This window comes from Bombus vancouverensis, chromosome 7 (assembly GCF_051014615.1).
Source record: "Bombus vancouverensis nearcticus chromosome 7, iyBomVanc1_principal, whole genome shotgun sequence".
Taxonomy (NCBI): domain Eukaryota; kingdom Metazoa; phylum Arthropoda; class Insecta; order Hymenoptera; family Apidae; genus Bombus; species Bombus vancouverensis.
The window spans coordinates 13,547,923-13,572,312 of NC_134917.1; the positions used below are offsets into that span (position 1 = coordinate 13,547,923).

Below are 24,390 nucleotides of genomic sequence, written 5' to 3' on the forward strand. Positions count from 1 at the left end.
ATTAATGCCTCTTACCTCTCTTTATTATTAATCTATAGTGCTACTATCTCATCTTCTCACTAAATACGAAGACCTAATCTCATTTATCGACGAACTTATCACGCAGTTCTCGAGCGGACTTGCAAATCCTCGGAGGTTTATTCCAACGTGTAATAATCTGATAACGTGTCGCTTGAAAAATATCGTATGAAATTATTCTCTTCTAATATTCTCGCACCAATCGGTTCGTTTCCGTGTCTGTGTCGGTTGAAAACCGGCGAGGAAGGAGAAATAACAGCTTATTCGTGTAACGATCCGCGCAATGTTCTGAAAGACTGCAGTACGTTAAAAATCTTATTATTCCTTTTTTCGAACGAAAAGGACATCCTTCAAGGGACGGCGTTACGCATGGAAATTCAGTCGTGCTAAAATTTCGATAAAAAACATGGAAAACTCTTCTCTAATATCCTTGCGTACGAATTTTTTCTTCCACGCAATCGAATTTTCCTATTCTCAGCGTAAAAAAAGATGCTGTACATTTACCGTATAACGAATATATTGTCGCTGTTGGCCGGTATCTGACGTGTATTGGAAACTCGAACAATTTTAATAAAATCCAATCGTGCTAAAGGAATGTTGTTAATGTTGCATGAGCGTTGGTGAAGAATGAGTCTCGTCACTGGGGGTAATACCGACCTTTTCGGCGCTTTCTCTACGATCGACGACGCGTATCGGTCAAGCTCCTCTGCGAGACATCCCTCGAAGGAAACGTCGATATATCCAAAGGGGTTTTCTTGGCGTACTTTCTATGGGCACAAACTACTTAATCCATATAATCGCTAGATTACAAGTATACGTTATTGCGCACTGACAAGAATAGATTCGAGATCCAGCGATGACAATTCACGCGTCGATTTATCAACAGATCCAATCTTAAATCTAGATCGCTCTACTTTAAGTTTCAATGATGTGTGCGTTTCTTTTTTCTTCCTTTTTTACGAATAAAAGGTTCACGACAGCTACATCTAGGTATCCGTCAATGGCGTTTGTTAATTGTACTCGTCCAAGCTACAACGCGATGAAATTAGATAATCTCGCGTGCAATTCCATTTCCTATAAAATATTGTCCTTGTAATAACTTTTCTCGACTGTTCCTGACCACTATGATCGCGTTTACCATGACTGGACGATAACGCGTACGAGGAAAATCAAAACGTGCTTTGTACCGTTTAAATTGGAACTAAAGGAAAACAGAATCTTCGGAATCGTTCAAAGATCGAGCGATCGTTCAAAGATGATCGCGAGCGTTCGTTCCCAATGTAGCGTTGTTTTTGTTAGACAGAAGTCTCGGCCGAAGTAGTGCCGTTAATCGTTAACGGGCTGATGCTTTCCTTCGATCGTATCAAGTCTACCTGAAACGATTAAATCAAACATTCCGCATAATTTCGCGAAGCGCATTAACGAGAAGCCAATCGTTTCAAACAAGCATCTACGTACATAGAAATCTTTGAATGAGCCGCGATGACAATTATTCGTTCCGACGATCGAACTCAACCACTCGTTACGGTTGTAAAAACTATATGTCACGGTAATTACGTTATCGCAACGGATAATATCGCTCCGCAATTTCTCTTATCCATGGATGGATACGAAAAATTACACTCGACTATCGATAAATGCGTGCAAATGATAGATCAAATATGAAAGTGCGAACAATAAAATTCAACACATGCAAAAATGAAATTTTGCTCGATTCTATCTTGATAATTGGACATATAGAAAGAAAATCAAGTCCACTGATATCTTTTCTGTTGCTTTCTATTTTGATACTTATTGGCGAACACTGCATGCTGCAACTTAACTATGCATCGGATACAATCGAGAATGGATGCGAAAGTAGGTCTTCTTCTCTATCAGAGTCGTCGTTGTTCCTAAGGACGGATCTATCTAAGACGACTCCGAGGGTTCCGTGCAGCCCCCTTTTATATTCTTACTCACAGTAGCGTACAGGGGGTATGTTGCATGCCGGTGTATTGGTGCTCTTGCTGTGTGACTTGCCATGTGATTTATCAGTTTGGTGATCGTGGTGGTAGTTAGAATTTAGAGTCATTTACGTTTGTCACCTTGATAGAGATTCCACTGTCATCTTCGTCCTCTTCGGTCATCGTAGTCAGCCTCGTAGTCTCGTCAGCCATCAACAGGTTTTCCTTCTTCGAGTGCTTCTTCTGCTTTCCCGCGCTAAATTCCAGCCAAGTTAACAACGTCGTTTTCACGTCGTTACTCTATCTACATCCTAATCGACTACACGTACTTGATAAGTTTCACTTGTTTCGTTTTCTCGTTGCTTTCGTTCACTTGTTGCCAAATCCCGGTTTTATTCACCTCTTCGCTGATATTGATGCTCGCCATTGGGATCTTCATAATGTTGCCGTTAGCTAACGAAATCTGTATGTTTCCCGACGGTCCGTATGCCATAGACTCGTTCTGTTCCTAAGGGACAAATCGTAAACTCAGCTTTGCGCTTGATTCTCGTTGGTCTCGGAAAAGAAAATAAACCAAGCCATGCATTGAACTCGGCAAAACTCTCGGCACTACCGTACTCCACAGACCTCGAAGAACGGTGGATTTGGGTATAAAAGGAAAGCGATATTTCGGTTAGCATCGTCCGAGCTGGAAAAGGAAAAAAAAAAAGACAGAAAATGAAACTTGCATTCGGCTGAGAACGAGCAGGTATCGCGTGGAAAAGTAGCCTTCGTGACTCGTGCAGAGCCGAATCACCTCAATTGTTTTGTTGCTTATTAATGATACCAGAATGACAGTATCGATAGAGCGAATCGCTGGAACGATGGACGGAGTCTATGCCATCGTTGCCGCGATCGCGATCGTGATCAAATTTGTTATATCGCAGTGCACGACGTCTGAAGTTCAGCGTAATAAAGGTGTGATCTTCAGCAGGAAGGTAGATACAAATGTAACAATTATTCTCGAGGCCGAGGAACTATGGACGTGCGCTTATGGTCACGTACCGATGACAGCCGCAGGATTCGACGACCACTGGTACCTTTATGTCTCTGGCATTCTTTCATTTCCACATCGACTTTCCCCTGATTGTCCGATTTTCTGAGAGAACTTTATCTTTTTACCTTTTCCTCTCCCTCTTTTTTCCCCACAAAAAAACGCGCGTGTCTCCTTAACTGCGTATTTAAGTTATGGTGTTTGGATCTTGTGCTTGGAAATAATATATATCTGATAAAAAGACGGATACTATACGCGAGAACAGCGAGGAAAGGTTTCTGTTCGATGCTGAAGGTCCATCTGATCTGATGTGTAGTCTGGTATCCTACACGTGTCGGGAACTTAGGATTGCATGCAAACGGGGCGTGTTTGACTCGTGTGCTATGTGTCAAACGTGTCGGTAAATGCTTCGTAAGGGAGAGTTAGGATTACATAGAGATTTGTGTGTGTTCTTAAACAATAATGTATTTTCATATGTTAAGGTAGGCAATCTGTGTTCGACGATACATCGAGCGGATACATGTGTGTCAAATGCTTGTCGAAACATTGGCATCGTTATAGTTTTGCGTGTGTTGTCACGAACTGGTAACGACGTTTCGTAAATTCAATTAAAAAAACAAAAAGAAGATTCGTCCGCGTTTTAATAAAATCTCGTAGGCCGACAAAAGGTAAGCAATGTTACTATTATCGTGTTTACGAATCTTTCGATCGTATACTTTTAGTAAATATGCAATTACCTACAAATCTATGTAATTCAACTACGATAACAAATTTATCTATGTTTTAAAACAGTCGTGTTCAAAATGCTAGATATTATTCAAAGAAACAACTATTACATGTAATTAATACTGGTCGGAGTATTTTGGCACGCATAGTTGTGCGAAAATTATTTTGGTCGAAAACGTTTACGAAACCACCGAATATATTTTTTGTTTTCTTCAATTTTGGTGCGAGCCATTCTCGTTGTTCAGGCACGTTGTTTAATGGCAAATTATTATTATTATTATTATTATTATTATTATTATTAATATTATTATTATTGCTTCGATCGGATAGATATTAACGAAAACAGCGATAAAACGACGTCGAGGAGGACCGTCTGCTAGAACACGTGCAGCAAAATTTAGACCACGTGCAAATGATCGTTCGTTAATATATCGCGCCGTTCGCTGCGTTTCCGGCAAAACACGGGTTCATCGTAATCGCCGACAGTTACCGTGACCACGGGGCAAATATTCGCCACGCGATCACTTTTTTTGTGCTATTTACGACCAATGATGATATTTAGTACTCGTCTCACGGTGCTAACCTCGCCGCTCTCCAGTTGTCGTAGATCTTCGGCGTGTTTCCTGCTTGGTTCCGGCATTACATCGTCCAAGATCTTTAACTCGCGTTGAGTGAACAACAAGTCTAAGGACTTTCGTATCCCAATCATCACCACCAACTGTATAAAATATCGTTTGTTTGAGAAACGATGTTATCTTAATTTATTATCATTTGATAAACGACTAACCATCAAAGGAAACAGAATGGAGGTGCTGCTGAAAGATTTGATGATCCACAAGCAGGCTAAACAAGTCAACTGTATCGTTGTAAACAGATGAACGCGTTTCAGTGGTACCTACGACAGTTTACGATTAGTGGATTATGAAAGATCTGATCGTTTCTGAGCAACGCACGAACCATTAGCTGTTAATTATTTTACCTGCCGAAGGAACATATAGTCAGGTTGGTATTTAACCGGCATCAGCATGATTAAAATTCTGTCGAAAAATTGAAGTCCCTTCAACGAAGCAACTCCCATGTAGAGGAAAACTCCAAACAGCACCGGCATCGGTATGTGTCTCAGCATTGGCGTGAGCAGAACCGAGCAGCCGATCATCAAAAAAATTAAAATGTGTGTAACACGCTGTTCGCGGACACCGAGGAACTGCGGTTTTTCACCTGGCGCGGCACATTCCGATTCCAGCTTCAACGAATTCACGTGATTGATCGAGAGCACCGTTGCCGCGACGAACCAGGGCAGTCCCATCACCGAGCAAATTTCTATCAGGATCGCAAGGACGAACAGATCCAAATGATAGCCGCATCCTTTCTAAACACCAACGATACACTTTATCGATGCCTTTCGGGCAACTTTTCGATCGCTTTTCAAACGAGGAATAGACACTTGCCTTTAATTTGTTCTCTTTCCTATTGACTATCACGGCCGTAATTTGTTGATCCATAAAAATCAGTATAGTGCCTAAGAGAGCTGGCAGACACGCGACGATGGCGCTCCACCATGGATTGCTTTGGAAAGGCCAGATCATCCATCCCCGACCGGCCAACGTCGGCTTGAATTCCTCCGGTACTTCGAGCTTGGGCGTTGGAATATTCACGAAATGGTCGAGCGTGCTCATCGAAAATATCGCGATGATCACCGCAAAATCACTGACCACCTGTCTGACCTGTATGGTACGCGCGACCAATGAGACTTTGATCGCTAGCTTTTACCGATTTTTACGCTGATTTTCACGCGGCGAACGACGATCGATGTAATACTACCTTTGATGGAAAGAAGAGAGCGTTCTTGAAATCTTTGAGCTCGACGGATAGCAAGAATGTGCCCATGAATAGTATAATTGACATGAGGAACACATCGGGTATGTAGTGCGGTAGGTTGCAACCATCGCCCACCAGCGTGCCGTTGTAACTCTGAAAGAAAGTTAACGACATTCTCATCAGTGATATAACGCTGTATCGAGTCAGCCTTAAGATCAAGGTGCCGCTGCAGTTTGTAATTTCGGCTAACGAGTAGTTCGACGCTGACGTTCAACTAACCTGGCATGTTTTTTGATCGAGCGCCGTCCAATTAATGTTGTCGTAGCTAGACGGTAGGCTGCCATTCGGCGGCTTGCACCAACACTCGTAGTTGAACGGTTCGTTCGCATGAGTATTTATAGGATACTTTTTGCCGATGGACAATACGTTTTCGATGGCCTGAAACGCGTGAATCTTTGGTCGATTTCCTCTCCGAATACTCTCGATTAAAAGCTGACGAATTAAATTAAAGCTTAAGAACGTTCGATTGTCGTTGCCACTCTCTAGTCAAGATCGAGGTCGATCGAACTTTCGGCTCACGGTTTCGAAGCCCGCTTAAAACGCTTCGATTAGACGCGTACACTGCGATTCGTGACCCAGATGTCGGCGATTTCGCTGATTGTGCGATTCGCGAAGCACACACAGTTACACCATATCCAATTAACCCGTATCGCAGCAGAAGGACACTGTTGCGCAATTAAGATTCACGTAGGTAACGAAAACGGATTCTTTGCGAGTGAAACTTACTTTTCCTGTTGTTCGAGATGAGAATATCGGTCACGTACCTTGTAAATGAAGATAAACGCGATCAGAGTGGCGAAGTTTTCCTCCGTGAACCGCGTGATGTAGCACACGAAAGCGCTAGCGTCGATGGCCACGAGGATTACCAGAATCAGTGTTATCCACGAGCCGATCCAGAAGCGGAATGACATGTAGTTCCAATCTGATTTCCTAGGAACGTAACGATATACTTTTACGTTATCCACGAAACCTCTTACGTCGTAAGAATCTACTTACTTGCAAAATTCGTAGACTATCGTCTCGAAGACTAAGACCGGGCCGGTGGAACCGAGAATGGTGAGAGGTTGACCAGAGAAAAATCCATATCCGATGCCGCAAACGAAACCGGAAACGAGCGACTCCATGGCGGCCATATTTTTGCCTGTGGCTTCGCTCAGCAAACCACCGAATGTAATTATAGGCGAGAGGCAGGCAAAATACAGGAAGATAAAAGAGGCTACGCATTGAAGAGCTAACGCGTCCTTGAAGTCGGAAAAATAAAACGGAACTTTTCTCTTTATGTCGTTTACCAAGCCACCGAAAAGCCTGCCAGTTCTCGAGAGACCGGATTCTTCCCTCAACTTTTGCTCGTCTGCTTCGTCGTCTAGGTCTTCCTTCGGTTTCTCTTCTTTTGGCCGCTTCCTTACATCCTGAGCAGATCGATCGATATGCTTGATTACGAAAATAGAAAATTCTCGATTTGCGAATGATTTCTCATGTATATTTTACCTGCGAAGGAATAGCAGCAGGCGGTTCTATTCTGATCGCAGGGTCCCATTCTCCTGGCGGTAGAACCGTAACAGCGTCTAAAAACTCGTCGATTCCTGCAAGTAGATGATTTCTGTTCTTGGCCTTGTACGCCACGTCGTGGAAGACCTCGTCGGACATCAGCGTAGCCATGGCACGGCCAATCTCGTGGAAACCTGTGATTCCACCCTACGATGCAAACAAAGTGTATGTTATGGTTAAAGGAAATTGTGAAAGTTCAGGATAGATAGAGAAGGAATGCCAGATATCAATAAACGAACTTATTACGCACGAAACAACTAAGAATCGAGAGAAAGAGGAAGTTGTCGGAAGTTCTCGTTCACGTGCGATGTGTTAAGAACAACGTTATGTGTTAAGAAAAGCTCGTGATACTCCGTCATTCGCGAATCATAACGACATTGCAGTCATTTAACGAACTTAGAACTCCTCCTATTCCTTCTTTTTTATTAAATAGGGGTGACATGTTCCATAAATATAGAGCACGATTATACATTCAACGCGGCATTTAAATATGCACATTTCATACGTTGCGCAATTCTATTATATGGAATTGAAAGTAAACTTTACCATTGATAAAATGAAACTGAAATTATACTGGAAGATACTTATTGCTTACTGTAGAAAACACGATTGTAAGTTAATAATATTTTAATAATATTTTATTTAACGGTTGCAATTTTTTGTAAATAGGTTTGAAGACACTTTTAACGATAACTCAAATAAGATGATTTGTATCATAAAACGCTGGACTTTGGAAACGTTACAAACTTCAAACCTTCGAGCAAATGTATATTTATCATCGCCAGTTGCTGCAACATTCGAGCGAAGAAATAGATAATATTGTTTACCGTTTTGAAGCAGCAAGGTTTCAGAGTTTTGAAAATTGACATATACCATACATTGGATCGAAAAAATTTGCAGCTGTAGGATTCTATTACATAAGCGAAGGTGATAAAGTGACATGTTTCGAATGTCAAGCAAAGGTATGGTATTGGATAGAAGGACTTTATTCGCAAATTTAATTGTGCTAATGTACTAATTGGAGTGGATCCAGCAGTTATACCGCCATTACCAAGAAGTACAGACATACGTATAATTGTAGAAATGTATTTATAAATAATTACCTACATCTAGTCCTGATAACCATAACTTCTCAATGAAATTAGAACCATCAATCACAGCTAAACTTTGCTGTTTAAGTCTGGGAAGGACTAAGGAACTAGTATATCCTGGTTATGCTGGTTACAATGCTAGACCACATGCATTTGCAGCATGGCCAAAATCTATGCCACAAACGAAGGAACACTTAGCAGATGCAGATTTTAGAAGAGATAGTTTACAAGATTGGGAAACACAAGATGATCTTTGTAAAGAATAAACCAAGTGGTAACTGAGAATAAATGCTAAGAAAAAAAAACAGAATAGATTCAAAGTTAGAAACTACTTGGCATGTTTCTCAATAAAAAATAAAAATCAAATAAAATAGGGTAAATTCATGTGCATTGTTTTCTGACATAAATCTTATAAGTATGTGTGGTTAAAACTTCTTCAGAAGATGAAGAGATACCAATTGGTAGTAGCGTGTTCCTTTGGAAAATGGGAGAAAAGACACAATGCACATGAATCTACCCAATTTTGTTTGCTCTTTTACTTTTCATTAATGTTAAACAGCTGGAGGAGATATGCGGAGAGACCCTAACATCAAACACCCACCACAAGTGGATGATCATCCTGAGCATCCTGAGTATTCCGAATCATTAGAGGACTGCACACTGCAATAAACACAGTGTACCCACTACGAATAGATTGCGAAGAGCTGCAGAAGATGCTGAAAATTAATTGAAAGTCGAGGATTCGAAACTAAGAACTTTCGGTTAGGAATCCAAGCCTCGACCAACTTAGCTATCGCTGTTTTATTTACAAACATTCTTTAAGAAAGTATAATAAGGAGTTGAAAAGTTGATTGTCAGAATGTTACGGGAAGAAGGGGGCAAGAGATAACTCAGTTTGCTTCGCCTGCCCCCACTTCTGACACTGTCACAATGTTTAGATAAGGTACATGGTGTCAGATGTAGTAGTAGGATTTAAATATCAGCGAGAGGTTATAATCACCTATATACATACAGTCTACAAACGTAGAAACAGAGGGAAAGAAAGAAACAGAAAACAATCTACAATCGAGTTCTCGAGATAATGATATTCAGAGTATTGCAAGCAACAGAATCCGTGAAAGAAAGTGTAGAAAATTTATGAATATAAAATCACAAAACATTAAACCTACAGACAGTGCAAGAATGTGTAAAATATGTTATAACGTAGAATTAGAAGTAACATTTTTAGTATATAGACATTTGGACGTACGATTGTTTATGTAAAACGTGATCCTGGCATGACAACTTGTGTAGCGTGAACCTATTACGATGAGTGCGCGAGTTTTTTTCTCGCTATATTTCATACGTATTCATAATATTTCAACAATTATACATAAAAATACATTGCACATACATGGATAATATATTTATGGTGATTCTGTACTTTGAATTTTATTTTTAAATATTTTTGACAGACCGTTTCAGTATGAGCGACTGTATCTCCTATAGACCATCTAACGAATCGAATCAGTATCGATGAACGAAACACTTGTATGTAAAAAATGATTTTATTATTGATTGGCTAATGCTAGTTAATTGTCAATGTTCATGAATCTATATCAGAATAAAAAAATATTAATTATTTCGAGCTTGTTTTGTAGCTGTATTTATTCCGTTATTTATATTTGTTGTCATAGTATTTGTACACATGCTAACAATGAATAATCTCAGAGTGTAGCGAATAAATTAATATTCTAAGAAGTTTTATAATGTTTTGGGATTATGAATTCAATTCTAATCAATCATTCCCATCTGAATGAACCCATTCCCATTATGTTTATAGATATTGGCTTGACCTGTTTGATGATCGGTAGATGTCAACACGTTTACCACCCCTTTGAGATCATTATATAAATAAAAATATTATTAGAAAATAACCATTAGTTATACCTTATTTCAAAGATTTCAATTCGAGCAGAATGCCTCCCTAAAATAGATTTAAAATGAAACATCGGTGAGTGATCGATTAAAGAAATGAATCCGTTCATTATGTCGAGATTAAGCAGATTAATTTACTGATTCTGTAGCAAAGATTGGCGAAAGCTTACAACACAAAGAAAAATATATTGAAGATAAAGGATTAGAATTGTGCACAATGCAAAAATGCTTCGAAGTCGTTTCATCTAGTCTAGTGGATTGAAATGGATCGCTTCAGTCATCTGAAGATTCATTGTGGTCGATAAACTAAAGATAAAACGTTCGCTGATGAAAAAGAAACGCGACAAATCATTGGAAAAATCAAGCTCTCACCGAAGCTAGGTAAAAATCGGTTTGTATATCGCTCTCTCGAGATCGAGAATAGTCCAGGCAATCAGAGTAGACAATTGCTTCGTTAAAACGTTAATTACGCGAAAGGAGCTTTTCATCGAGTTACCCGAGAATCCACATCTGCCCGATAGGTATACACAATCGATGCTCTGTTAGCGATGCACGCTACAATTGATATTCCAACTGAAATCGCTTTACTCATCGACAAAGTGCTTTCGTCTAGATTTCAAACGAATCTTACCGTAGGTCCGAGCAGGACAAATATAAATCTTGTTGGCACAGGAACTTCCGTTAAGTCACCCATTATTCCCGCCTGGCTTAGCCGAATAAAGGCTGACAGCGTTTTATCTAAAAAATCGACTTCTCCTACGAGAATGTTGCTCGCCTCGGCTCCAGCTGGTATTTTCCGCATAAAATGAGTATTACCCTGGTGAAAAGACCATAAAGAAACATTTCTGCGCACAGTCTGATTATGATGGATGAGATCGTTAAAGTCTACGAACCTTGTGATTTGCGTCTCCGTTTTCTAAGGCGGACGAACTGTGATTTCGGCTAATTGACACGCTGCTTGGACTTCGATCCATCCCGTTGGTGCCTGGTTCTTGGCCTGAAAGAAATCTAGCTTACCGCCTACTGCGTCTTCCCAAGGTAAATTACAACGAGAAGTCGCGTGGGCAATGTAATCGAGGAGCTACATATTTTTCCGTTTCCTCTCAATTACCACCTCTATCCAGCACCGCTAAAAGTTAGATAGTTGCGGCCCACGTTCACGTGTCGAAAGCGTTTCCGAGTTGCGGGAATCTGATAATAGAGACTTCGCGGGTCAACGAAGAACGAAGAGATTACGTCGTAGATCGGAATTACTTCTGCTTTTCCTTTTTTAACGCGAACCTTAATTTTCAATTCGAAGATTCCCCGTGCAGAAGCACGTAGAACTTTCGTTAAATATCAGGAACACGTAACTCAATCCTTTCGAACGGTAACCAATACGGTAAACTTTTCCGATAAATTGACCACATAGCTGCGGCCACTCGAGGACGGAGTCGATTTTGTTTTCCGTGTTCCCACTTGCCCTCAATAATCGTTTGCCGATAGAGGTGTTATTTTAAACATCGTCGTTTCAACCTCGATGATCGCGGAGCGTTCGTTCGACTCGGGATTCCGACAACTCGTGATACTCTCTCGTCGTTCAGACTTTCGTGTTGAGAGAGTACGTGATATGATTATAGCGTCGTATAGTTTGCTACGGGAAATTTACGGCGACGAGAGGGTTCTCTAATATGTTAAAAAATAAGAAAAGTGCCAAGCACAGTAAAGCAGTTTACCGGGATTACCGGGTATGGCAAGGAAGCGGCTACCGGCATTCAGCGCTGGCCCACTGCCGTGACTTGTAGCGCCGGCGATCGCCGGGGCAGAATTCGATTCCTCCACTAAAAATGAGCATGAAACACACACCAGGATCGTTCTTTATTTACAGAGGAAGGACCCAAGGAGGAAGGAAATCCCATTTTCATTCAGTGCACTACGTTTCGCCAACGGTTGCCTATCGAGCGAAACTCGCTCCAACTCGCAACTCGTTCGCGAGATCGTAATCGTTTATCGTTTAGGGGAAATAATAAAAGATCGCAAAGACAGGAGAGGAAGATTAGTTGGAACGCTGAAAAGGCAGACGTTAGTCGATTATAAGTATGACAGTTACTAGTACAAAGTATATCGAGTAGTTAAAGTATACATTGAGTCACGTGCATATTATACAATTAGAGAGATCATGCCTCCTGATTAGTACTGTGAAGGTTCACCTATGCGTTCCCGCGATCGTGCACTTCCTTCGAATCGCTTCTATCTCAGGAGAACGTGAAAAGAATTGCTTGGAATCCCGTGTATCTGTGTCGCGTCACGGTCGCAGTAGTAACGGCCGACACTCGCCAGACACGAGCGTCCTTCCGAGCCGCTTTTGCGAGACCGACCGATAATGAACGCGCTCTGTGCAATATTTAATTACTGTAGAACACCGAGAAGTCCACGGGAAAACGAATAGTGGGAGACGATGCACAATCGATACGGAAATATATGTCAGGAAATATTACATTATTGCGGTTCTAGAATATATACGAGAACGTGAAAAAAAAGAGAGAGAGAGGGGAAAAGAGACAACGAAATGCAGAAAATTACCAAGTAGACGAGAGTACGAAAGACACTGATTTGTGCTCTATCGATAAAAATTTATAAGAACAATAACCACCTGACAGTCTAACCTTTTAGTTGACACATCGCGAACCATGCTGTGAATCCGACCACGTGGGGAATGCCGAATTCGTCTGATTGAAAAATAAGAAACAAGTGTAAATATTCGTACCACGATCGATTCAGGCGAAGTCGATGGACTTATTATCCATGTAGCCACATGTAGCCACTGTACACCATATTGACGAATTTTTACGCAAAATGAAAACGAATCGAATCTTGCGTGCACGTTCATACAAATTATTCGTGAATAAAGGTTAATGTTTAATAGCGGGTTAAAACGTTATTCGTAGAGAAGGGTTGAATACTGTTGGACAATGAGAACAAAGGGATGTAGAAAGCTGCGAAAGCACCGTAACCCAAGGCAATCGAGGCTGCTTAGCCTTAGTCTGGCCTACGTTATACCTGGAACTAGAAGGTACGGTCCTTTCAGATCTTTCGCTTCTTTCGAAAGCAGAGCCGTATTCGAATTCGGGCAACTGCTACTGCGAGCGACGGAGGGAGCGTAGGCGTCCCTAGCGTCGCGACGCTCCTGTAAATCTGACGTCAACAACGCATGCAAACCACAAGTACAGTCGGAATCTGAAAATGTCGAGCGTGTTGCACGCGTTTAGTGTGAGGAAATTTTGAAAGGTCTAAAGTGCTGCCGGATATTTTCGACCCCACTCACATACCATTTACATTTCTCCAATTTCTCGTTCAACATGTTTGGCATAATGTCGAGTAAACAAATAATATAACAGATAAATATCTTAAACAAATTAAATTTTTCGCAAAAGGGAAAAGAAATAAAGTGCAGAAAATATTTAGAGCTTAAAAAGAGGTATACTCTTGATCGAATCGGGATAATCGAAGGAACGCGTTTTGTTTCAAATGACCGCACGCGCGATAGCTAAGTATTAATACCCTTTTTCTCAGGTAACATCGAATGGTCTAATCGAAAATGCATGATGGCGAACTTACTCTTCGAAGAGGAATGATTTCGACCTATTTCGGCCAAGGATCTGATAATTGGTAGTCTGGACATGTTGTTATCCTTGCGTCTCTCGTGTTGATGCCGATGCCTCACCAGAAGAGCTTCCCTGACCTGTATTCCAAATAGCTTTCTCGTTAAAACTTGCGCTTCAACATTTCATAAGCCAGAGAGAGAGAGAGAGAGAGATAGAGTCTGGTCACGAGCCTGCATCCATACCTTTTCTCTCGCCTCGATCGGTAAGGAGCCCTTGTTGATCATGTTATCGAGTACCAAATCGGCGATTTGTTCCAAACTCGCCGCCTCCATGTCCAACATCACAGTTCCATTTAACAGCAGGCTCCTCAGCTCGAAGAGAGCGTGCAGCGAGAGCGTCGCTACGTGAGGTTTGCTCCACCTATTTCCACCCTCCTCCACGTCTTCCTCGAACTTAATCCACCTGAATGGAAAATGTCAAGATAAATATTATATTTGTCCGATATCGGGAAAGAATTTCGTCATTGCCGAGAATAAAAGGTTCTAAGGAGCTGCGACTACCTGGCCGTTTCCTTCCATTCCATCTCGTCACCATCCTTGACGAGCTCCTCCATCTCGGAGAAGAGGGGGTGGGACTCGTGTGCATCGTCGCCGACTTCCTCGCCCAGAATAAACTGCACCCTCTGGGCTGGCGGTGTAACTGTAATTTCAGACGTGCTTCGTGAACCAGCAGGCTTCTTGTCGTTTGGTAAAAGAACAAACGGAACAACGGAACATTTTATGTATACATTATATAAAACAGAGAAAGAGAACACGTCTGATAAAACACCATATCGAGATATTTCAACTACTTGTAACTTTTTAAAGTTGATTGAAATGACATCGGGTGAACTGCGAATAACCTTACGATGATCTGAAACAAATAGGTGATCGCTATATGATATGATCTTGAGCGGTTTCGAAACCATCTCCGTCAAATGATTTTCACGTGACGCCTCGAATGATCTTTGTACGGCTTTCGAATGACAAAACGACCTTGAGATGACTATGAAAGATCTTGTAATGACATTGATATGATGGAACGACCTTCGGATGATATCGATATGACCTCCAACCACCTTCAAATGAATATCGAATGACTTTTGGTACGTATGTATCTTATAACTGTGTTTTTCAGTGCAATAAACGATGTTTTCAGCCAGTTCAAGTGCATTGTTTGTAGGAACAACGAAAGAATGTTGTGCGTACATCGTTAAATAGTAGGGAAGAAACGTGGAGTTTGCGAAAAGAGAGCTGACAAGTTCACCTTCGAAAATGCGAGGCACTCTGAGAGCAAAAGTATGCTAGTATCAGATCGAGCAGTGCAGAATGATCAACGCAAATATTGCGTGCATAATGACAAACGACACATGCACACGCTTAAGAAATGTGTTAGAAATGTATTTTTTTTTTTTTCGAATTATCGCAAGCTGTTCTATAGTGATGCATGTAATCGCAAGTAGAGTCGAGTGTCATATCGAAAAATATCTAACGAGACCATTCGTATGGTTGTATCCAATTAGGATTATTATAAATTATTGTTTCGTTTCGCTGGCCGTAAGAAAATTCAATCTTTTTGGTTCGCGGAATATCTACGTAAAGATAATCTACATTAACGCAATCGCGTCACGCAAACGAATGCAGCACTCTTTATGTAACAGCAATAAATAGTGTAACAAGTCGTGAGTCATTATATCGTACACATAACGATTTGATCTGATAAATATTAATCTTCTTCGAGCTGGATCATGCTACAACGTGAGTACAAATTACGAATCTAATCGAACGTAATAACTCGCCAAATTGCCGGAGCGATTACGGCAGCCTTGACAAGATCCTCAGGTATAATTGCTCTTCGTTGTTTCTTTAAATCGTCGACTCTTTCTCTTACATTTTTTAAATGCGCCTGAACGATTAAGCGAACACTGAAAGTTCAGGGAAATGGAATTTTCGAGCCATCTTCATCTTCACGTACGAATGATCTCTTTGGTAAGTGTGTCCGAGAATACATAGAATTCAGTTACGTGTATTTTAGCTTACGTATCATCTCGCCGTCGGGATCGCAGATATTAGATAGTCGACTCCTTCGAGTCATCAGCAATTGTCCTGAAACGTCAACGATACAACAAACATTGACGCCAGTTCGCCGATCAACTACGAATTTCTCCCAATTACTCTTTCATAGTTTCGTTTTTCACGGTGACTCGACACGTCGTACAAGAGTGTTTCCGCGTGGCTTCTCAACCTCGAAACGTGGCCATCTCGTCGAATCAACGAGAAATTACCTGGAGCCAGGTGGCTGATATTCGCCAGAAGGTTTGCGACATAAATAGCTTCTCTTGGACGAAATTAAAAATGTCGCTTGCAGGTGACACGGGTGACGGGGCGAAGGGAAGAAAACGCGAGTCATAGCTTCGATATACATTCAAATAACGTCGATAGAGATTAAACGACTGTGCTCAGCATAGAATCATAGGTTTATCAAATGAATATATATATATAAATCTATTTTATCGGGACGAAGAAATTAAACGTTGATCGAGGAACTGCGGTCAGCATTTTTAGGAGGATGACACGTTTCCAGACCAACGATCTAGTATTACTCAAACGCGAATCATACTTATACGTGAACGCGTTTCTATAAGAATTTGTTACCAATATCTTTTCCCAGCTTCTTGTAAGAAGAACAAGGAATGGACGCGAAGTATCTCGCGAGACAAGGGCTGGAAACCCTTGTCAGAACCCGATATCGGTCACCCTCTTATATTCAGTGTGCCAAAGATAGGGTGAACAGCCAGAGAAGTCGTGACAAGTGGTTGGCTGGTTGCCACATATCGTTCAATAATGCCGCAAAGTGCAACATACCATGTAACGTTTAGCCGCGCGTTCTGCGGTAGCTACTTGAACGACACGACACCGCTAATGGATATGAACCAACCGTCGGAGTAGTTTTCAAAGTGTTACGGTCCGTATGAACGCGCGCGTACATCAGACGAAAGAACCGTTTCAGCATCCGCTAGTAGCGACGCTGTTTCGTTTTTTTATTTCCGACAATAGCCGTGCGAAAGCACGCGAACAGCTTTTCCCGCGATGTTCCGCGATCTTAACGACGTGGCACAGCGTCAGAAACTTTTCGCGGCTCGTTCGTCGGAACCTCCACGGATCGGTGAAAATCAAGCGAACCAAGAAGTTGGTGAGAATTTCCAGCCTTTCGTATCTTGACTTCAAGTGCCTTTCTTCAGCCAACTATAATAGTAGATCTTTTTGAAGCGGCACGAGAGCGATTAACTAAGTTCGATGTAGTAGCATCGAGGCTACTTTAGTCTCGAAAACTCGTGACCTACAAGAGACATTTGTCTCCCGTTTCTATTCGCGGTGGTTATCGATTACGTCGGAGAGCGTCAGTCGTCCTTTACCGAAAGGGAAACACATGATACGGATTCGGAGGAGACGAGATTAGGTTGGTTCTCTCAGTTTGGGACGGCGCGGTGCGGCACGGCGCGTTAACCGATCGATCGTTTTACCGAAACGATGGGCGTGGATCCGTCGCGGTTTTAATTTTATGGATTAACCAACGGTGTAGGGAAATGTTAGTTGCGAGGAAAAAAACACGGGTAACCCTTTAGCTGGAACGCGGTCCGATAAGTAGCCGATTTAGAACAATTGGGGCTGCGACGCGACACAGGGAAAGATCCAACGGAGGGTAGAAAGCGAACGAGGGTGCGTACGAAGCAGAAACGCAAACGAGGAGAAAACTTACTGGGCCTATCGTTGTCGACATTCTCCTTATCGGTACTGCTTGTTCCCAACTGACGTTGAGAATGATGGTGCTTGTGATGACGACGATGTCTCCTTTCGCCTGGTAGATGCACGCCCACATATACCGTGTGCGCTCTGTGACCTGGAAGCAGATGAAAGAGAACTCGCGTCAGTGGCTCTCGAGTCGACGTTCCACGACATTCCTACGATTATCGATAATAAAAATCCTATCGAGCACAACAGAAAGAGAAATTCACCGCGATCTTTTCTCTATCGGTCGAGGACACTCGGTGTCTCCCCTATCTTTGACCGACGACCGACAGACCTTTATAATCCCGTTGCCTCTTTCCATCTCCACGTTTCTTAAACCTTTTACACCCGCTCTATTACCGTGGCTAGATCAATTTACGTCGGTCGATGCGAATAGTTACGAGTCAGCCGGATAATCCGAATCGATTTGTTCGTCTGTGGAATGTCGACGGTTCAAGATCGCAAGGGGACAGGTGACCTCGAGCCCGACGTTCAACGCAGACGAGAAGATCGCGACATTGCTAAACGGAATAACGATTTTCGAAGCACCGGCAACGCGTTCTATGAGCAAACACCGAAGCCAGATTCGTGTATCCAGCTGACCTACGCTGGAACGGTAGACATCGACGGCCCGATTAAATCGCAAAGAAACATAAAGGCGCGAAAGCTGCTTTCGATAATCGGTGGGAATCTTTTAAGAAGATCAGAATATAAATGGAAGAAATTTCGATACCTTCGAAGTCTTTCTCGGTGTAAGATTGATGAGTGATCCGAACACCGGGATCTTTCGGAGCCTCGTCGTCACCTGTCCCACCTACGTGGGCCGCGCCACCTCCGCCTCCGATACCTGGCTGCATCCACGGTCTAAAAAATAAATCAAACGCACACGTGTAATCATCGAATGGTTAGGATAATTTTTCTGATTCTTTGTGAAATCACAAAAATTTTTAACAAAGTGGTTCTACGAAGGTTGGAAGGTTGTTTCGTTTCAATTCGACAGCCTCGATACACCGCGAACGATTTACCTTCGTTCGCCGCAGTAGCAGCGACGCGTTCAAAGATTTGTATTTCGTGGGCTCGTTATCGAAGTGAACAGATGTTCGCACGAATACGATAGCGACTCGTCCGCTGCGGTAGCGACGCGTGAATATATCCGACTCTCGACAAAAGTACCGATAACGTGTAAATCGTTCCCCCGAATTCTCGTCTTTCAACGACGCTTATGAAGGAAAAACGCGCGTGGGATTGCGAAGTAACGCGGGGACGGTCGTCTGCTCGCGGTTACTGGCGATGCACACGCGATTTTATAATAATTAAACTTCCTCGACAGGAAGTACTTTGTTCGTGTTGCAGCGCGAGCACGCACGCGTTCTCTTACTTCCCTCTTCTCGCTTACTTGCTATCGAATCTTTACGCGTGGCGATTTGCAGCAAATTTGGTCGCCTATTTTTCAAATACGAGCACTCACGATGAATCATAGCTGACAGATATTTCCTCAGGGTCCATACTTCGTTGCATTTTTAATTACGCACGACGAGAACTCTAATCGTGATAAACGTCGACAATGCTCGACGATGTATTCGCGAAACAATGGCAGGAGTTCTGAGTGTTTGTGCTGCACGCGATTGACTTTGTATCTCTCGTGTTTCGTTTCTCGTAGACGCGTCATCTTCGTGGTAGATAGATGAAAACGTGTGACATCCGTCAGTTTGAAGCAACTCTTGTTTTTCCATCGACGATACTAACGAGCGAAATTCTAACGTAGGTAATAGTTGCACGAATATCGCGAATGGCTGTCACGCGATACGCGCAATCGGTTGACACGTGCGATTATAGACACAACCTGATCGCTATGTCGAAGCAGATTAGCTCGGAGTATATCGCGCATGTATCTCGTGTAATAAAGCATCGTGAAAACGCGGCTCTTTCGCCGATACGATGCCGTCTACTACGTGAAACCAGCACGTTCGCTAAGGGTAATAATTGCAACGAACATGATGACAACGTTCCGAACGACATTGACCAGGAGACAAGAATTTACGAGCGGATCGTGAATGTTTCGCGCTACATAAGAAACTTAACGATCTATCCGATTTCATATGATGCTACACGATCTCATTTAGCGATCAGAAGACGTGTAATAACTTATTTTCTGTTTTTTATAGTAACTTACGTGTAATCATAAATAATAATAAATTACATCTACATCGCTGTAAAAACAAGCGATGAACGCGACGATTAATAAAGGGCCATTGAAAAACACATAAAGATGTACATATATGACAGTAGTTAATCGTGAAAGAGAATTTGTTACCGGAAGAACTATATGTACAAATGCAATCTATTATTCCGTTTTTACCATACGTTTGCCTTCGTATTTTCTCTTTGCTTTGGACGAGTAAACGACGTTCTCAAACGGGAAAGTCGGAGAGTATAGATCGAGGGAAGGAGGTTGAAGTGTATTGCTAACAATATAGGACAAATAATATTTTTTATATTAACAATGTACGTTCAAGATGCGGTTGTTCGGGCCCGTTGCACCGTATTCTTAATTGTGCAAATTGCTTTACCGACTGCTTCGACTTTTTTGCCGGAAATATCTCTTCGTTGCAATGCAGCTTGTGTAATCTTCAAGTGTAGATAGCGGTTTGATATCGCTTTTGTATTTTCAAGCTATGTTTATATGATTGTCGTGTTATGTACACATATAATTGGTTTATGGTCTGTTAATATATGATATATTTTATGATATAACTATGATCTATTTTACTATTACTATCATTATATCGCGAGAAATCCTTTGAATCACTGCGAGGCATCGGTGGCACTCGATCCTAGCGAATATTCATAATATCTTTTACTACGAATACAATAAACGTATTATCACGGATGCAAGTTGCATTTTGATACAATCGTAAAACGAAGATGCGCAATTCGTAACCGGTTTCTCTGCTCCTTCGTCTGATTAAATTTCCACGAAGCACGAACGTTCGTGGAAGTTTCGTATCGTGGGATGCGGGGAAACGCGTTCACCAAATACGCGAGATAGTAGGGCCGCGAGAATCGATCAGATTTTCGGTGTAACGAAGCCAAAGCATTCGAAGAAGCTTCCTCTAATCGAGGCCGATTGCCGGAATGTCAAGATCGCGACAAACGTCAAACAGTCAGCCGAGGATTACCAGCCGTCAAGTGGATAATTACCGGGTTATGATTATCTACGTCCCACCTATGTGTATACATACATATACATGTAGTTTTACATAATAGACGATCTCGTCTGCCGCTTCGACGAAGGGAGAGTGGCATAATAAACGAGGGCAGCACACGATAATTGTTTAATTGTTGGAGGTCAATCTGGTGTTCGTCGATACGAAAAGACGGGAAATACGACGATTCATACCGACTCTCTGGCTTCCAAAATTTCTCGTACTTTCGAAGTTCCACCGAAGCCAAGCGTCAATTGATCGATGCACGCGACAAATTCGAAATGCCGGCGAGTGAAACGCGTGCGATGGACGATGCTAAAAGCGCACGAAATCCACGATTACTAAGCAACGGAAAGGTCCATCAGACCGGTCAATGAAATGCATTAACGAGCGATAACAACGTCAAATGAAAAAGTCCTTGCGATACGCTATTTTTTGTAATTCGACCAACGGCTATCGTCTGGGACAAAGTTGTGCCGCTCGCGCGGATACCGGTCTGTATAATTGAAACGTAAAAGTATAACGATCGAAATAATCGTCAGTTACGGGCAGTCGTCGCCAAAACAATCGACGACCAAGTCGGCTATGAGTCGCTCGATTCGTAAGATCCGAGGAGAATCGCGATCGATGCAGGCTCTCTGCCAAGAGACGACGCGATCGGTTGAATTTCGATCAATTTCTAAACCGAGATCCAAACAGACGTATACATGTATATGTAGACGCGGTGAACAAGTTATCGGAGTCTCTTCGTCGTATATAGTGCTCATTGTAATGACTGTAGTTGGACTACCAGATCGTTAGAATGACATTGTTCCGGAAAAGCAGCGATGCGCTTTAACATTGAAATTATTCTCGCGCGTTGGCGAGCTGCGAAGAAAATTTCGCAATGTAGCGTATTACGCGCATCACTTGCAAGAGCATAGTAACATGCAAGGTGGTACCGACTACCATGTTAAACTTGGAAAACTACGGCGGAACTAATAGAAAATAATAGGCATATACAGTGACGCGATACATGTACATGTTTGGCGCTTCGTATTCGACTACCGCGAACTACGGCTCGGAATCACCTCGTTCTCGATACCAACGATATAGCGTGACTTATCGCCTGGACAATTAGTTTCTTCAAGTTCTTTCGTATGTACTTTCGTCTGCTTTTTCCGTTCGCTGTTTGCTTTATCTTATATCGATATGCTTGCCGGTGTGAAATTGCATAAAACGCAAAGTTCAGGAGATTTTGTTTAACGTGCAATTTGTTAATCGCGTCTGAACGAAAATAGACGGATGGATATTGCAGTGTATTGTTTTTGTATAATTTTGCAGACCAATATCCATGAAAAATCCAATGACGATGTACAGCGATACAAAGTCGAGTAAAATGAAAAATTAACCGTGATAACACCGATAACAGATAAATCAAAGCTTCTAAAGTATAGTCACTTCATTTAACGCGCTAACAAATGGAAAAGTGTTTGAGGCTGGTATCATTTGAGTTTACGGAAACGAGTGCAAATATGCTAGAGAATGTGGAAAGAACGCTATCGACAAACGCTAATAGATATGACGAGGAATTCTCATTTACGGAACGACGATAAAGGGGCAGCGTCTAATGCTTTCGGTATTTAAACGAGCCGATAAAAATAATCTATGTACCTAAAAATTCGGCCTTGCATAATCCATCGATAAAGATCCTATCTATCGTATTGAGTAACGTCGAGGTTAAAGTGCACCTCCGTGCCATCATTTTTGTTCCTTTAATCAAGAAGTTACGTTCAAGAGAACAACACTGTTCTTTCATTATGCGAATCAATGTGTTCGCGTTTTCTGTTTCCAAAGTCAAACAACTCGAATATAATGCTTCTTGATCGTTTTCATTATGTCACAAATTGGCGAGAAAGGCGCGAGTTGTTGCATGTTCAAGGTCGTTGGAAATTTACATCGTACTTATATACGCGCCTCCAATTCCTTGTAAATCGAACCAAGGATAAATGTGGTTACCTCGAATCGTACCCGAAGGCGTTAGATTTCATGATCCGGCGTTTCTTCCTCCGATACTCGAGCGAGGAAGCTGCGATGATACGATGGCTACGATCGGAGCGGATGAACGACGATGGGGTTAAGTAGTTGGATGGCGATCGGTCAGGCGGTCTTCATGGCCGAATTCGAGTAACGTGGAAACAGAAACGCCAATGTGGGCGTGATACACTCTCGATGAGACACTTTCTGGTACGGTAGCACGGTGCTGGCACGAAGGCACGTTGGTACGGCAGGCTGCTAGACAGACAGCGGAATCGCGGTCTGCACCGGTTGATCACACTCGCGCGCCCACTCTCACACTCGTTACGTAGCTTATACGCACGTTTACGTATGTCCAAGCAGCGCGATGATCGCCGATCGACTGTTTACGACCAGCTGACGCCGATGTGTGTTTGTGTTCCAAGGGCTTACCGTCGACGATGGTCAGTGGCAGTCGAGGAACATTAGTCAGCCAGTCATCGCATAGTTTGATAGTAGTCATCGGTCATTTGCTGTTTCGTATACGCACAGCTAACGCTGATAAGTCAACTCCACTCAGATAATACTTCAATATCGTGCTCTCCGAAAGATCGTTCGAACGTGTGCAACTTTGTTTCACGACTCACAAATTTTACCAATTCCGTCTCGTGACGCAAATGACCCGGTGGAGTTTTCGCGTGAACGATGCGGGAGAATCGACTTACGAGTTTCTCGACTTGCCAGATGTCCCAAGTAATTCCTTTTCCCCCTCGCGAACGACCAACTTTCCCTCTTTTCATATTCTCGTGACGTCTTTTCCACTTTCGAGATAGATAGGTGATATTTGAAAAGAAAATGGAGCGTGTGAGCGTGGCCACGCGTGCCGATTAAATAGACGCAATCAATTCTCGCGTAATTCACAAACGTTTGCATTGAGAAATTGATACCGCGTTGTCTGTTTGCTCGCTCTTTGCAGCGCTTCGCTAATTTTTGTCCAAACAGCTAGTTTTCGAGGCAGGTTTTTCCGTTTTAGCTGACAGGTTCGGAGCAGCCGTGCTCCGCGTCCCTAACGTACCGTCGTTTTTACGATCATAGGTCAGATCGCGCGTCGAAACTATTTATGCTACGATTGCAAAAACTAACTGACTTGTCGTGTGGATCTCGCGATCAACAAATACCAAGGAATCGATGAAAACCGCTCGAAACCAGTGTCAACTAGTTAGAAGATTGAATGCAGGTGAGATTGCAAGAAATTGTGACCAAGGTGGGGCATGCAATCGCGGCGCGTCAACAACGATGAGCAAACTGTTTAACCTTTCACTCATTATCATTATCATTTTGATAATCATCGATAAAAATAACACGGTTCGGTGACTGACAGTTCATGAAAAAACATAAAGCATTTGTATCAGGTTTATACGTATCAAGAATTATATATATACATATTATCGTCGAATTATTGCACTCTGGTGCGTTGCGCGGGTAGTTCGGATCAGTTTACGGAAAACGAACGTCAGTGGACACGCGCTCACTGTGTGTTAAGTTATTCTTTATTAGCGTTCGTTCGAGCATCGCCTATCTTTCCAGTGTCAATCAAGAAGGAATCTTTCACAAGGAAACAACG

General features: G+C 42.3%; 1 protein-coding gene across 8 annotated transcripts; it reads right to left on the bottom strand.

Moving 5' to 3' along the window:
• Positions 1-955: 955 nt before the first annotated feature.
• Positions 956-23,905, bottom strand: Ndae1 (Na[+]-driven anion exchanger 1). 8 transcript variants are annotated; one of them, XM_033332640.2, is made up of 24 exons: positions 22,770-23,905; positions 18,299-18,429; positions 17,537-17,677; positions 15,817-15,882; positions 14,299-14,437; positions 13,981-14,200; positions 13,752-13,875; positions 13,194-13,370; positions 12,800-12,862; positions 11,870-11,974; positions 11,048-11,151; positions 10,786-10,971; positions 7,087-7,293; positions 6,595-7,007; positions 6,363-6,528; positions 5,818-5,976; positions 5,542-5,691; positions 5,169-5,444; positions 4,700-5,089; positions 4,508-4,615; positions 4,304-4,438; positions 2,291-2,469; positions 2,103-2,217; positions 956-1,391 (listed from the first exon to the last, which is right to left on the bottom strand). In XM_033332640.2, the coding sequence occupies exons 1-24, from the start codon at positions 22,799-22,801 to the stop codon at positions 1,314-1,316; spliced, it is 3,864 nt and encodes a 1,287-aa protein (XP_033188531.2). In that variant the 5' UTR covers positions 22,802-23,905; the 3' UTR covers positions 956-1,313. The 8 variants fall into 8 exon arrangements, with proteins under 8 accessions (XP_033188531.2, XP_076476167.1, XP_076476162.1 ...); XM_076620052.1 differs by lacking the exon at positions 12,800-12,862; XM_076620047.1 differs by lacking the exons at positions 12,800-12,862; positions 13,194-13,370; positions 15,817-15,882 and having other exon boundaries at positions 22,770-23,904.
• Between the last annotated feature and the right edge of the window lie 485 nt (positions 23,906-24,390).